Genomic DNA, 13,838 nt, shown 5'->3' with positions numbered 1-13,838 from the left:
AAGCAAAGGGAGTGAAGGAGGGCATGGTGTGCTGAAGGCCCTATGTTTCTGGGTAACCAGGGAAATGCTGCAGGAGCTGTGGAGAAAGATGCCTGGCGCGGGAAGTCAGGGTGAAGGCCCAATGGATGCCTAAACCACAGCAAGGAGAAGGCATGCAGAAACCAGGCCTTTCGGAAACCAACCTCTCCAGGGAGCGGAGAAACTCGGCCACCACGGAGAGAAACCTCTTCTCCCTCTTCTTCCTCCCTGCAGCTCTTGGAGGGGGGAGCCGAGCCCCCCCAGCTCGAGCAAACCCTCTTGTCTGCTACCTGCGCTGGCCTCACAGCACTACATGGAGAGGATCCCAGGCGGCCCGGCCTTGGCCGGGAGGGGCGAGGTGGCCGCCGCCCCCCCTCCGCCGCGGGGCAGGACGGGCCCGGGCGGGGCGGGGGGCCTGCCCCAGCCGCGTCCGCCCGCCCCTGGCGAGGGCACCCAAGGCCCGGCCGCCGCCGGCCCCTCAGGCCGGCGGAGCCTGGCCGCCCCCCCTTCTCCCCTCCCCGCTATAAGAGTGGCGGCGGGCCGGGCCATCTGGGTGCGCTGCTGGAAACAGGTAAGGCCGGCGGGGGTGTGTGCTTTATTATTACTCTCTTCTCTTTATATGCATTTAAATTATAACGTCCCACGCACGGCAGTAATGCCGCCGTCGCCGCCGCGGGAGGTGCGCCTGAGCAGCCGGGCGTGCGGGGGCGGGCCCGCCGGCGGACGGGCCTTTCCCGCCCGGGCCGCCGCCCGTCCGCACCCCCGGATTTATTTTTTTCTTTCTTTTATATTTTTTCCCCATTTTTTTTTTTAAATGTGACAGCAGGCCGGGCTGCGCACCGACCCGCGGGGTGCCCGGCGGGGGGCCCGGCCGGCCCCAGGCGCTTTCCCGCCTCCGCGGCGGGCCGGGCCGGGCCGGGCCGGGCCGAGCCGGGCCGCGCTCCCCACAGGCTTTGGCGGCGGCGGGGGGGGGACGACCAGCACACGTTGTCGGACGTGCGAGAATCGTTAACTGGCACGAAGCGGGCGGGCGGTGCGAGCAGCACAAATAGACTGCGTTGCTCTGTGCTCTGTACAGGTAAAACCCCTCTAGATTGAAAATGCGGCTCTGGGCCGGCCGCAGGCACAAGTGCAGACTTCCAGCATTCAGATCCGGGTGTTGATTTTCTACGAGCTTGCTCTTGACAGACGTACGTAAAACCGGAACGCTTTTCCCCACAGGCATGTCATCCATTAAGATCGAGTGCGTTGCCAAGGAGGGCTACAGGATTGGGGAGTCGCCCGTCTGGGACGAGAAGGAAAGCGCGCTCCTCTGCGTGGACATCACGGGTAGAAAGGTGTGCCGCTGGAGCTCGGTCACCAAGCAAGTGCAGGCCATCTCTGTGGGTAAGGAACGGCTCGAAAAGCGCTCTGCAGAACGCGAGAGTTGTGCGTTCTGACTTCGTACTGCGTCCCTGCCGAGCATGGGCAGGACTCCTGTAGGTGATGCGGCTGCATCCCTCAACAGCTGCATGGTGCTCATCTTCTGGAGACCCTTCCCTAAAACCCGACTTTCCTAGGCCAAGCACACTGGGGCTTGTGCTGTGCACAGACACTAGATACTGGCTAGACTTGGTCCTGAGGACTTTTCTTACGATTTTGTGCTATTGGGTTATATTTTATCTACTTCTCTTTCCTGTAAGTTGTTCACAACTTGTTCTCTTTTGCGAGTTGTCCCAGCAGTAAAGTTCCACTGTTGCTATCTGTGGGAGTTTTGTTACTGATGTGAATGAGCAACGCCCATAACGTTTTCTTTATTGGAAGAAAATTTCCTGTAACAATTTAAGAAGATTTTTTTTTTTTTTTTTAAGGTAACAGTGTCACCAGCTAGAGTCTCAATAGTTTATTTATTGCAGAAAGGAAGACATGTGCTAACTCTCATAAAGAAGGAGTTGCAAATTCTGGATGTGATAACGTAAATATTTGTCTGTCTGAAGACAGCTCCTTAAATGGTTTAAGTACTCACGTTTATTAGTTTCTCATGTTCAGTAACACTCGGTGAAAATGACTTGCTTTTGCCCACCCATAAGGTGTTCACATTATTCACAATAAATTGATCTGGGTTTGTCTGCCCTTCAAATTACTGTTGTTACCAGTTTTACGATGAGAGAAGGCCTGATACTAATTTTGGAAACATTGCTTTCCAAACTCACTTTCTCTTACCTTAGCTGAGGGACCGTGCTTCTCCCTGCCTTCCCCCCAACTCAGACCTACTCTCAAAGGTGTAATCTTTTACATGTGGCCTCTCTGGCGATGTCGAAAGAATAGTAGCTTAGTAGCTGAAGCAGCTACTTTTTTCTTTTTCCCCCTTCAGTTTCTTCTGTTTGGTAATAAAATAGTTGTAATTAATAGCTGTGCCTTTGGGAATACCATGATTAAAAGACCGAAAAAACCCCAAACACCCAAAGAGTGCCATGTGATTAAAATAGTGGGTTGATGTCCAAAGTGGAAACTGAGAGAGACGTTACTCATTACTGAAGCTTATAGAGAACTACAACAACCCCACACTTAGCAGCAACTTCAAACGCCCTTTTCAACTCCACAGGGAAAACACCACTACACACATAACCATGCCCGGGGGGAGGGGGGACCTTATGGTCAGTTTTCTGTTCGGCATAAAATGGTGTTGCAAATAAATCAATTCTTGTGGATGCTGCTTAACAAAGCACTCTGGGGTGGCTGCGGAATGAGCAGGGTGCAAGGGCTAATACAGCCTGTGCTGTATTTGTGCAGCGAACAGTAGTGTGGCTGTGTTCATCTCGCTAGCCTGATACGCCCTTTTCCCCTGAGGTGCTTTGTCAGGAAGGTATGGGGCTGTTCTTGTGGCCATAGGGGCACCCGGGGGACCGACACCTCCAAGGACAGGCAGGCAGGGGTATGCAGGCTGCTGTGCTTGGGGGCTGCTCCCCCCAGGGTGGGAGGGAGACCCTGGGGGCTGCCCGGGTGGAAGGGCTCCTGTGGGCCATGGCCCCAGGTGTTTTGCTGGGAGGGCGAACTGAGTTGCGTTCCCAGGCTCTGCCAGCAAAGGCCCTGCTGCCAGTGCAGGCAGAAAAGCGCTTTTATTGGCGTGGTTACCAGCAATCAGGAGAGCAGCAAAATGACTTCCTTTGGCGGGTGCCACGCACGGCTGCGGGGGCTCTGCCAACCTCTCTGTGCTGGCACGGGAAGGAGAAGCGGCACCCACTCGCCCAGTGTAGATGAGCCCAGACCACCAGCAGCCTCAGCAGTGTGGTCACATGCCTCTAGGTGAAGGAGTAAGGAGTTGCTCGAGTTGAGCGTGCAATCAGCGGTGCATCTCAGGTGTTGGGGTCAAATAGCATTCAGATTTCTAGCATGGTGGTACCGCTGCCAGGGCTGCGAAGGGAAGCCTGGCACAAGCAGCCAGAAGGGAGCAGCTCCTCTTGGCAACAGTGGTGGCTGGTGGTGGTTTTAAGTGTTTGTGAAACTGTTAGCTAATTATACCTCTGCAAAGCTATAAATACAAGAAGTGTTTTATTTTTAAATTTAAAAATTGGCAATTAGTCCCATGCATATTAAATATTATCCCAGACTTTATTGCCCTGTTTAAAGTTATTATTCCTTGTATCGCGTCTGATTGTAGGCTTTTACAGAAATGTTATCTTCACACTCATTCTCTGGGTTTTTTTACTAATTCCTTTATAATAACCTGCAATTGAGATTCTACTGCATAATAGCTCAAATGAGTGTAAACTAACCATGGAGCATTTACTAATTTTCTATTTTGCTTTAACTCTTGGAAAGCTCTGCCACTCCGTGTGTTTTTGGTGCTGCTGGAGGCATGTCTGAACTGAACGGCAGAGTGTGGTGCAGGGGGGTGGCTCTCCTGCCCAGTGTGACTTGTCCCAGTGCAGAGATACTTTTTGTCTCCATGAGTTACGACTGAACGGCCATGCAGGGCTGATTTACTCAGGAGCTGTGCTAAACAAACACAGTTGCTCCAGAGCTCTTGTGGCAATCGATTTTTTGCTTGGGGAGGGGGGAACCCACACAGTAACCTGTTGTAAAAAGCATATGTGCCTATATCTGTCCCTCTTTTTATGGGTGGGTTTGTTCTTATTTTTTTAAAGCACCTAGCAGAACCAGGTACTGGCAATGATTATTGCTCCTGGGAGCAGTGGTAATACTCAAGTTCCCTGAGTTTATATGTCCCAAACTGGTGGTTCTCTTCGTAGCAACTTTCTGTATGCATTAAGTATGCCCTCTTCGCATGAAAGAATCCATTTCTATGTATTTAAACATCAGTTTTGTTGGTGGAAAAGTAGGTTGTTTCTCTTGCCTGTGGTCTCACCGAGTTTGGTGTGACTGCTTGCGTGTCTAAAGTGGGCAGAAAAGAAATGTCTCTCCATAGCACATACCTCTTTCCTGTTTCACCCCGTTTCTAGATGCTCCCGTGAGCTCCGTGGCTCTCCGGAAATCTGGGGATTACGTCATCACACTGGGAACCAGGTTTGCTGCTTTGAAATGGAAAGAGCAGCTGGTAACCACCATTACTCACGTGGACAAGGATAAACCAAACAACCGATTCAATGATGGGAAAGTGGATCCTGCAGGGAGGTATTTCGCAGGTATGCTGCAGGCGGTTCCTTCCTTCTGCTGCTCCGTTAGGTTTTGGTGACAAGATGCAGTGATCAGTTGTAGATGCAGCAAGTGTTCATTCATAGTTAAATGGTGGGGATTTTTTTTTTTGGTTGTCTTCAAGCAGAGTTTAATCCTATTTACAAATCTATTTGTATCACCTGGACACCATCTAATCAGGACTATTTTTTTAAAAGGAGGCCCACTATTCCGAGCCTGCCTAGTTTAAGACACTTGGCCGTGCCTCCTCTCTGTTGGCACCCTTGTTTTGAATACTGGCAGAGTGCCAATAGAAAATACTTTTCCAATGAGAAATTTATGATATTGTGGGTTTTTTTCTTCATAAATCAGAATTTATAGATGGTATTTCTAAAAACTGTGTGACTGTTCAGCCTGGAGAAGAGAAGGCTCAGGGGGATCTTACCCATGTGTATAAGTACATGATGGGGTGGCAGTAAAGAAGAGGGAGCCAGGCTCTGCTCGGTGGTGCCCAGTGACAGGACTAGAGGTGATGGGCACAAACTGAAATTCAGGAAATTCTGTTTAAACGTAAGAAAACTCTCTTACTGAGGATGATCAAGCAGTGGAACAGGTTGTCCAGAGAAGCTGTGGAGTCTCCATCCATGGAGATACTCAAGACACAACGCTGCCCTGAGCAACCTGCGGTGGCTGACCCTGCTCTGAGCAGGGAGTGGGCCCAGATAATCTCCAGAAGTGCCCTCCAGCTTCAGCCATCCTGTGATCCTGTCCTCCTGGTTTTTAAAACGCCATTCTGCGCATCTGCCCTGTAGTTGGGTCCCCAGGCTTACCTTAACTTCCTTTAACCCAGCCTCTCAAGAGCTAGTCTCGACTGCCAACTTCGAGCCACAATGACGAGATTTGGTTTTGAAAAGGCTTTAGTAAGACTCGTTCTGAGGGAGGAGGAAATTTTTTTCCAGTCTCTCTGCTATACAAGACATTAAGATTTGTGGGAAGTTAAATGCTGACCACACCTTTCTTAATATTTGAATGACTGAATAAAACGTTTGGCAGAAATCACGCTGCACGCCATTTTTGCCACAGTTCAATGAAAAAAACAAAGGCTGTGTTTTGTCATCTTCTGCTAAAAGCAAGCACTTTTGAAATCTACCTTTCTCTTTTGCTTTCAACTTGGTTTCTTCCCCGAATTTCTGAGGCCCCCACATTGCTCCCTTCTACGTTGGCAGTGTGGTCGTCATCATAGCGAGGGGCTGCCACCAAACCTGGAGGAGAGCCCACTCACTCTGAACCTGCTTTCTCCCCTTTGGCTCTGCACAGGTACGATGGCTGAGGAGATTCGACCTGCTGTGCTGGAAAGGCACCAGGGCTCTCTGTATACGCTCTTCTCCAACCTCTCAGTAGTGAAGCACTTTGATCAGGTGGACATTTCTAATGGGTTGGACTGGTCGCTGGATCACAAAACCTTCTTTTACATTGACAGCTTGTCCTACTCAGTGGATGCCTTTGATTATGACCTCCAGACTGGAAAAATTGGTATGAATCGTTGTATTCTAAAATAATTGTTTGTGCCTAAAGATTGTGATGTTTGTTTCCACTCTGGTTATTACGCAGAGATGATCAGAGCTTTGGGAGCGTTTCTTCAGAAACCTCTTTAGAACAAAACAACAGAAGCCATATTAACATTGATCTGCACCTGCATAGGCTCCTAGCTCAAACTAGTCAGAGGCTGTTGGTAATATTATAAAGTGTTAAAATTGCGTGGCGGAGTTTGAGTAGTAATCTGGACTACTGTTACTAAACACAACGCATATCTGATCTTCCTGTGTAAAAAGGGCAAAGTGTTGCTTGTATGGCTAGATTTCTGCAGCTGCGTGTTTCTTATTCCTGACAGCATAGGCAAAGTAACAGAAAGATTGTAGTCTTGTGCAAAACCTCTGCTAGCTTCTCTATAGTTCTTTTCACCTTGTTTTGTTTTTTAAAAGATAAGCTCTTAGATGAAGATTTTGCAGGCAGAGCTAAGCAACAACTGGAAAGCAGTAACTCAGAACTCTTCTTCCTTCATTTATTTAAAACAAAACAACCCCTTAAGGGCTTCTACAAGCTTGGGCAAAAGAAAAATTCCAGTGACTTGGACTGATAATTAGCTTTTGAGTACATGGACTGCAGTATTTTGCTTTAAAAGAACCCAGTCAATTTGATATTTAGTTTTAAAACTGTGAATTTAAAGTCTTTTTCGGTGTAGCATCTTGTCCCAATGTCTCTCTGCTATGGCTTACAATTGAATTTTTCTTTAGGGAAATAGGGTGGTTCTCCTCGCTCTCTCACCCGTGCTCGCTTGCTCTCTTTCTGTGGGCAATCTGACAATCCCCAGGAGCACAAAGGAAACTCATTAAAAATATTGCTACATATGAGAAACATTGAAGTTGTCAGAGCATAAAATAAACAATGTTGGAAAGTTGGTTTTAATTTTCTTTAATAACAGTGGATAAAAGTTCAGATAGAGTTGTTTGTTTTTAGGTTGACAGTATGCCTTTGAAGTTGATGCTTTTCCTAATTCTGTGTTTATATAAACTCTCAGTTTATATATCTGAAGGTCAGTTTTCTGTTGGAACAGTGATTATTGGCACGTTCCAGCAATCTGTTTGAAAAGTCTCCAGTTCTCTGACTGGAGATACTTGAAACGGTCCAAACTGCTTTTAGAACAAGTAATTAATTTTCTGAATGTATATAACATTAATTTATTCAGTTATTAATTTAATTTTGTAAGTAGGGAGCACGAGTGGTGCACTAGAAAAGAACACCAGAAAAAAGGATTATACTTTCAATGGATAGAAACTGACCTACAGGCTTTCATGCTGAGAAACAACTGTCTCAGGAAACAAACAGGGCAGCAGATGCAATCTATTTCTTTCATACCAAAGAACTCAGGACTTCAGCACAGCTTTGGAAAATAATAGCACGAATAACTCTTGCTGGGCTATGACTGGTAGAAATTTTAACAACTATCTCACGTAGTTTTGTTGTGGTTTTTCCTACCCTGCAGGCAACCGTAGGAGTATATACAGACTGGAAAAAGAGGAAAGCATTCCTGATGGGATGTGTATTGATACAGAAGGCAAACTCTGGGTAGCTTGTTATGATGGTGGGAGAGTGATTCGTCTTGACCCTGAGACAGGTAAGTGCTTGCAAACGGTGGACTGGAAAGAAGAAACAGAAGCAAATAATGAGAGGTAGTTTTTTTCCCCTCACAGAAATGGTACATCTGCTCTTTTTAAAACATTACTTTTTTTAAAAAAAGCAATTATATGTCCCTGCTCTCAAAAGTTAGCTTTGTAAATAAGTCTCCTTTGTTCCCAGCTTCTGTTGTGTTTGAAAAAGGTAAAGTTGCTGAGGGGATTACCGTTATGCTTGTGAATTGTTTGAGTTAGCATCCTCTTGTATCCTCCAAACTTAAGATCAGCATTTACCTTATTGATAAATGATGTGGAAGAAGATGAATAAGCCATGAAATGGCAAAGATGACTTAAGCCATTTTTTTGTCTTGTTTCTTCAGCATAGTGTATTATTTTGGGCAGCCTACTGAGGTTAATACAAGTCCCACATGGAACTGTGCCAGCAACATTTTTTTTTTTTACTGTTGAAAATTATTTATATGATAAATTTTGCAATTGAAATAATAAAAAATATTTAATGAATTCCACAGCATTTTATCATTCCCACAGTAACGTCTTGGGCGTACCCATTGTCTGAGCCTGTCGTTCATGGCTACTCTCATTTGGACTTTGGTGGTCTGCCAGGCATGGTTTAGTCTGGGTAAAAAAACACTTGTGAAGCACTTCAGAGAGACTGAACCACACTGTCTGCAAGGGGCCAGTGGGTGAGAATGGGAGCGTGATTTTGACAGATCCCAAACAGCACAGGTTTGCATAACACAGCCTAGGAGCAACTGCGCTGGGTTGCGTCTGGGGTCTCTTGAACCCAAGTCCAGCCCTAACAGAAGTCTTGGGGTTTTGTGGGGCTGCAGATTCAGGGATGCCAGTGTCCCTTGATGCATGCCTCTGCAGTGCACCGCCGACCCTGGCACACACGTGCACCAGGCGGGTCAGGCTGCAGCCTTTCTTCTGACTCCGCTGGAACCTCTTACTTGAGGCTCAGGCTGTGCTTTTCTCCTCACCTTTTGATTTGTACCCATGCAAGGTCTTGCCAACCTGCAGGACTTCCTCCTGTCCTGCAGAGTCTGCACCCTGACCCTAGGAGGAGGAAGCTCCAGCTGGGAGATTCCAGCAGCTCTGGGACCTGTTTCTGGTCCCACATCCTCCCCCTTTGGTGGGCAGAGCACTCCCTGGCGACCTCTGCCAGCCCTTTGAATGCCCTCCTGGAGCAGTGGACTCTACCATTTTTTCCTCTCTGTTTCACTGTTTCTACCTTTTTCCGCCCTGGCCTTCACCTTCTTCCTTTTTTCACTTGTTTTCCCTTTCCTCCTCTCTTTTGGAGGTGTTTGCTTAAGAGAAAGCTGATGGGAATAGTGTCCATAAGCAGATGCATAGGGAGACTGTAAGAATAGGGAAAGCAGAGTACATATCCCTAGTGCATTCCCAGCTTTCAACTATGCTCAGCTCAGGGTCTTTCAGAGCTGGATGTGATTTCGATGTATCAGTAACTGCCAGTGGATTTTCAAGTTTCTGTGAACTTGTTCTGTCTCCCCTTGCCCATGTAAAACTCCCGGCACCCGCAGCGAACAGTAGCAGGAAGTTTCACAGGTTAAGTGTCCATGTCAAAAAGAGCCACCTTCTTTGTGAATATCTCATGCTTATCTGCCCTCTCTGCGCTACCATTTTAAAGTAGTATCTAAAATCTGCAATTTGCTGAATTCTGAGTGAATTGTAACTATTTAGGGAAATAACCCAGACAGGTTGAGGAGAACTCCATGAAAGCCTCTCTTTTAATGCACAATAGCTGTTAAGTGTGGCTTGAACGACTGTCAGCCAGTTATAGATACATCCATTGATAAAGAGCTCATCTAAAGCACGTGAGGGGTTTTCAGGTTTCACTGATAGCAAAGCTTGGACTGCGATTTTAGGGGAATGGACGAGGAAACTTGTTTGGCATCTTTTCTAAGCGAAGGTTTTGAGGTTCAGGGTGAAGCAGCTTTTCAGGTCTAGGTTTCTTTAGCCTAGGTAGCTGCTGCCTTTAGATTCAGGATGTGCTACAGGGAAAGGCTGTGATGACTGATCCCACTGGGTTTGCAAAGGGCTCGGCTCAAAAGGGATGTCTAACTTGTACATTGCCAAGTCTTGTCTTACCTTCCGGTCACTTAGTGACCTGCTAGTTTTATGCAATCATGTCTTTTAATTAGGAATTAAATATTTTCCAGTTCTTCCTAGTGAATGTATTTTACATCCTTTGATTATACAGGGTCTAAAAGATTTGCTAAGTTTCTCTCTTTGACAGTTACCAAGCATTGATGAATACTTCAGGTGGATTTCAGAGCATGCAGGTACAGATTTTCTTGCATCTCCAGGAGGACATTGCTCACCTTAGAGCTTTGTAAACAATACCTTCTGGGCCATTATCTGCTGAGTGCACTCTGCAAGTACAGTCAGGGTCTCTTCCCTTGTCTCGGGGGCTCATGCCTCTCCTACAGTGCATGTTTTCTCCCTTTGAATGCCCCCTCCACTCATTTTCTCCGAGACTTGGTGTCAGCCAATTTCTAGGGTGGCCTCTGGAGCATTTTGTAAGCCACCATGTAGCCATGTAATCCTTCCACTGCCAGCTGACTGGATAACCACAAAGTGCTGCTGGAGCCAGTTGGCAGGAGCGTTTTCTTGAGACTCATATTGGTCCTTGTCACTCCCAGGCAACAGACAGGACTTCTTCTCTCCCAATTTTCTAGATATTCTGAAAAACCTGCTCTTCTCAGGGAAGTAACAGGTAACCAGACATGCAAATAATCTCTGACAATCTAAATGCCATTACACTCATTTTGATTTGTTTTTTTTAACTTTGATTTTTACTTTGGCCATTGTGGGTCAAAGTTTGTGCCAAATAAGCTTATTATACAGCATCAGGAATCCCAGAGTGCTGAAACTTCCCTGGCTATTTCATACAAGAGGCTCTTTCACCACTGCTCACTTGCTGTTCTTTTATTTATTTTGGGATTAAAAGACAGTTTAAAAGTATCCAGCCCTTGTGTCAGGGTTTTCGGTGAAACGGAGGCAATTCCCTCTCAGTCCTGTATTGTGGATGTACTGGTTACATCCATACTAGCAAGTAAAACGGATCAGCAAATGTCCTTTAGTCCTGCACCGTATGCCATATCGTAGCTTATTTTGCGCAGCCAGGCTGTCTTCCCACACCAAAAGAGAGCCCAGGCTGTCTCTGGGGAGCAGCATACCCAACTAGGTGGGCCAAAATTGTGCCAGGACTGCACCAATGGCTTAATAATGTGGCTCTGCTTTTGTCTGCGCCTGTGCCTATGCCCTGCTCAGTGTTGTGGTACAGGTGGAGCCGTTTGGTCTGCACTTTTGTCAGTTCATTGCAGTGCTGCAAGGGACCAAGGCACAGCTTGTTGGGTGAGGGAAAAGGTTTTAGAGCACGTAAAAAGGAAGACAGGTGCTGGCTTTGGTAAGCACCTCCTGGGAAATGGTGCCCCACTCTGAAGTTGACCAAAAACTTCTCATAGGTGTTAAGTGGGCTAGACTTTCCACTTTTTCTTTCTCCTTGTAGGGTTCCCAACATCAAAGTTACTCTCCTGTTATTTCAAGACATCGCTAAACAGCCAGTTACTGTAAGGGGACCAAGCCCTTTATACACACAAATGAGGGGCCGGGGAAATTACATATTTTGTAAGGAGATTCATGTACTTTCATGTACATTCAGATTAGCATATTTCTAGAAAGTGAAATTCAACTGTAGGTAAATAAAATAGGCATGATGGGTATAAGCACTTACTGCCCAGAATTAGGAGGAATTTTTGAAGGTGTCTCAACAGCCTTCTGGTTAAGGCTGGAAGCAAACCGTCATTAGGACGGTAGCTATTTGTTGGTATAATAAATGCGTAATATTCTTTGTAGTAGCGCTAGTTTCTTGTAAGCTTCAGACATGTCCCATGATGCCTATTTTATGCAAGCTTGATTTGAAAGGCTATTGAAATTTCAGGAGAAACTTCTAGGAATTAATCTTCCTTAACTGCAGGCAGTAGAGGTGTAGCACGAGTTATGCCTCAGTAGAGCTGCATGAGGTCTGCTCGCTCCAGGCTTCCTTTGTAGTTAAAAGTAGAAAAGTCAGCAGGTCTAGGGCGTGATTCATGTGACCTATTTTAGGGAGGAATTATAGCCCATTTCCATTGACTGCATGGGCAGTCTAGATGATGAGCTCAGATACAGATGTCTCTGCTGTGGGGTGTTAGCATTTAATTAGAGGACAAGCTGGGATTGGGGGTGGGTGGGATTTGTTTGTGATAACTGAGACTGAAACTTGTCAAATGATGCATCGTCAACAACGTGGTTTACAGAAGTCAGGTTTCTCCCTGTCACGGTGCTCATCAGTATGCTGAAACTCAGCTTGAGACCTCCCCCTGCCCTGGTACCCGCTTTTGTGGAACACCTGGCTCCATGCCGGTTATTTGCAATCATTTGCTTAAATTTCTTGTTGTAAGTAGACAAACAGGAAACTGCATGCATGTTTTTCTCCAGGAAAAAGACTCCAGACTGTGAAACTTCCTGTTGACAAGACAACTTCCTGCTGTTTCGGAGGAGAGGATTATTCAGAAATGTATGTGACTTCTGCCAGTGATGGGATGGATAAAGAGTGGCTTTCACGGCAACCGCAGGCTGGCGGGGTTTTCAAGGTGAATGATGCTTTTTCCTGTCGTTTTAGAAGGCAGTTTTTTCCCTCCTGCATTTTTCAGGTAGCAAACCAGTTGGAGTGGTGGGAAGCAGGAAAAGGGTGGTTGTTAGAACATCAGTCACCTATATTAAACTAGCGTTCGTATTTTTGGTTCCTGTTGCAGGATGAGAAAGTTAAATGTATTTAGAGATTTGAAAATACTTTTGGGTTTAAAATCTGTAACAATGCTGATACTGCAAATTTTCTATGCCATCACCTCTTTCTACTTCTCCCCCTCCCGACACAGTTCGAGTTTTCTGTTTGTTATGGAAAGAATGTGTAAATACTTGTATGTCTTAATCAATGGCCGATAAAAGCATCTGCTTTTATTTACTTTCTAGTTAGTTATAACTAAATTGTCTCTTTAAAAATTTGTCACCTTGGGATTTGTTTTAAAGCCCTGCTCTTCCATATGTGTGCATACCGAAGGTTACATTGTGAACTGCAGAAGTAAGGCTTAGTAGTGCCTGCGAAGAGGCTTTTGGGGAACAGACTCTGGCCCGCGATTACTGAGCTTTAGGGAAAGAGCAGAGCATAGGTTGAAGTTCTTGGCTGTGATGAGCTGCTGTGTGCAAAATACAGTAGGATGTCAAGCTGGGGGACACAGTCCTTTTCTAAATTAAAGCATGTCTAGTTGTGAAAGAAAAGCAGGTGCCTGATAGCAGTGAATTATTGCACTAATCTTTTTTTTTCTCTCTGTTTTAATAGATAACAGGGCTAGGGGTGAAAGGAGTCCCACCGTATCCATTTGCAGGTTAAATATTCTCTCTTCAGAATGGATTAGAGAGGACTGACGTAAGCAAGACAAGTCGGAAGGTCTTATTCTGGTGTTCAGCATCTTTTGCTTTGAAACCATAACACAATTACAATATCTCATCAGGAAAGGATGGAAAACTACTGAAATACATGGAATATTTTAAAACTGATCTTTTTTTTTTTTCCCTTTAAACTCTATTACATTAAATATCTGATGGTGCTTTTTCTGTTGTGCTAAAAAGATTCTCACCCTAATAAACTACTGAATATTGTAACTTTCCTTTATGATTAAATAGTGTTTTAATACCTTTTTTTTGGTTTATTCTCTGTCTCATTTGCAACCCATCCTATATTGATTTATTGATTAAACTACTTGTACTGTCTTTTACATATTTTCAAAGTTCCTTCTAAAATATCCATTTGTGGTCTTACTGCTGCTTTAACTGGAACTTCATTTGTGCCATGATGTTCTCAACAACTGGAACATTAATGCTGATTACTGCATGTCTGCAGCTTCCTTTCCACATTGCATTTTTAAGGCCTCAGCTGTGGTTGTGCTTAAG

At 45.6% G+C, this 13,838-nt stretch overlaps 1 protein-coding gene across 2 annotated transcripts; it reads left to right on the top strand.

Annotated features, from left to right (window-relative positions):
- The first annotated feature begins 466 nt into the window (after window positions 1-466).
- Window positions 467-13,586, top strand: LOC143170397 (regucalcin). Of its 2 annotated transcripts, none has more exons than XM_076358676.1 (7): window positions 467-589; window positions 1,240-1,404; window positions 4,461-4,643; window positions 5,950-6,165; window positions 7,676-7,807; window positions 12,327-12,481; window positions 13,228-13,586. In XM_076358676.1, the coding sequence occupies exons 2-7, from the start codon at window positions 1,242-1,244 to the stop codon at window positions 13,276-13,278; spliced, it is 900 nt and encodes a 299-aa protein (XP_076214791.1). In that variant the 5' UTR covers window positions 467-589; window positions 1,240-1,241; the 3' UTR covers window positions 13,279-13,586. The 2 variants fall into 2 exon arrangements, with proteins under 2 accessions (XP_076214791.1, XP_076214781.1); XM_076358666.1 differs by lacking the exon at window positions 467-589 and adding an exon at window positions 932-1,096.
- Window positions 13,587-13,838: the final 252 nt, after the last annotated feature.

The sequence above is a fragment of the Aptenodytes patagonicus genome, chromosome 1 (assembly GCF_965638725.1).
Source record: "Aptenodytes patagonicus chromosome 1, bAptPat1.pri.cur, whole genome shotgun sequence".
Classification (NCBI taxonomy): Eukaryota; Metazoa; Chordata; class Aves; order Sphenisciformes; family Spheniscidae; genus Aptenodytes; species Aptenodytes patagonicus.
This window is presented reverse-complemented; position numbering and strand designations above follow the sequence as displayed.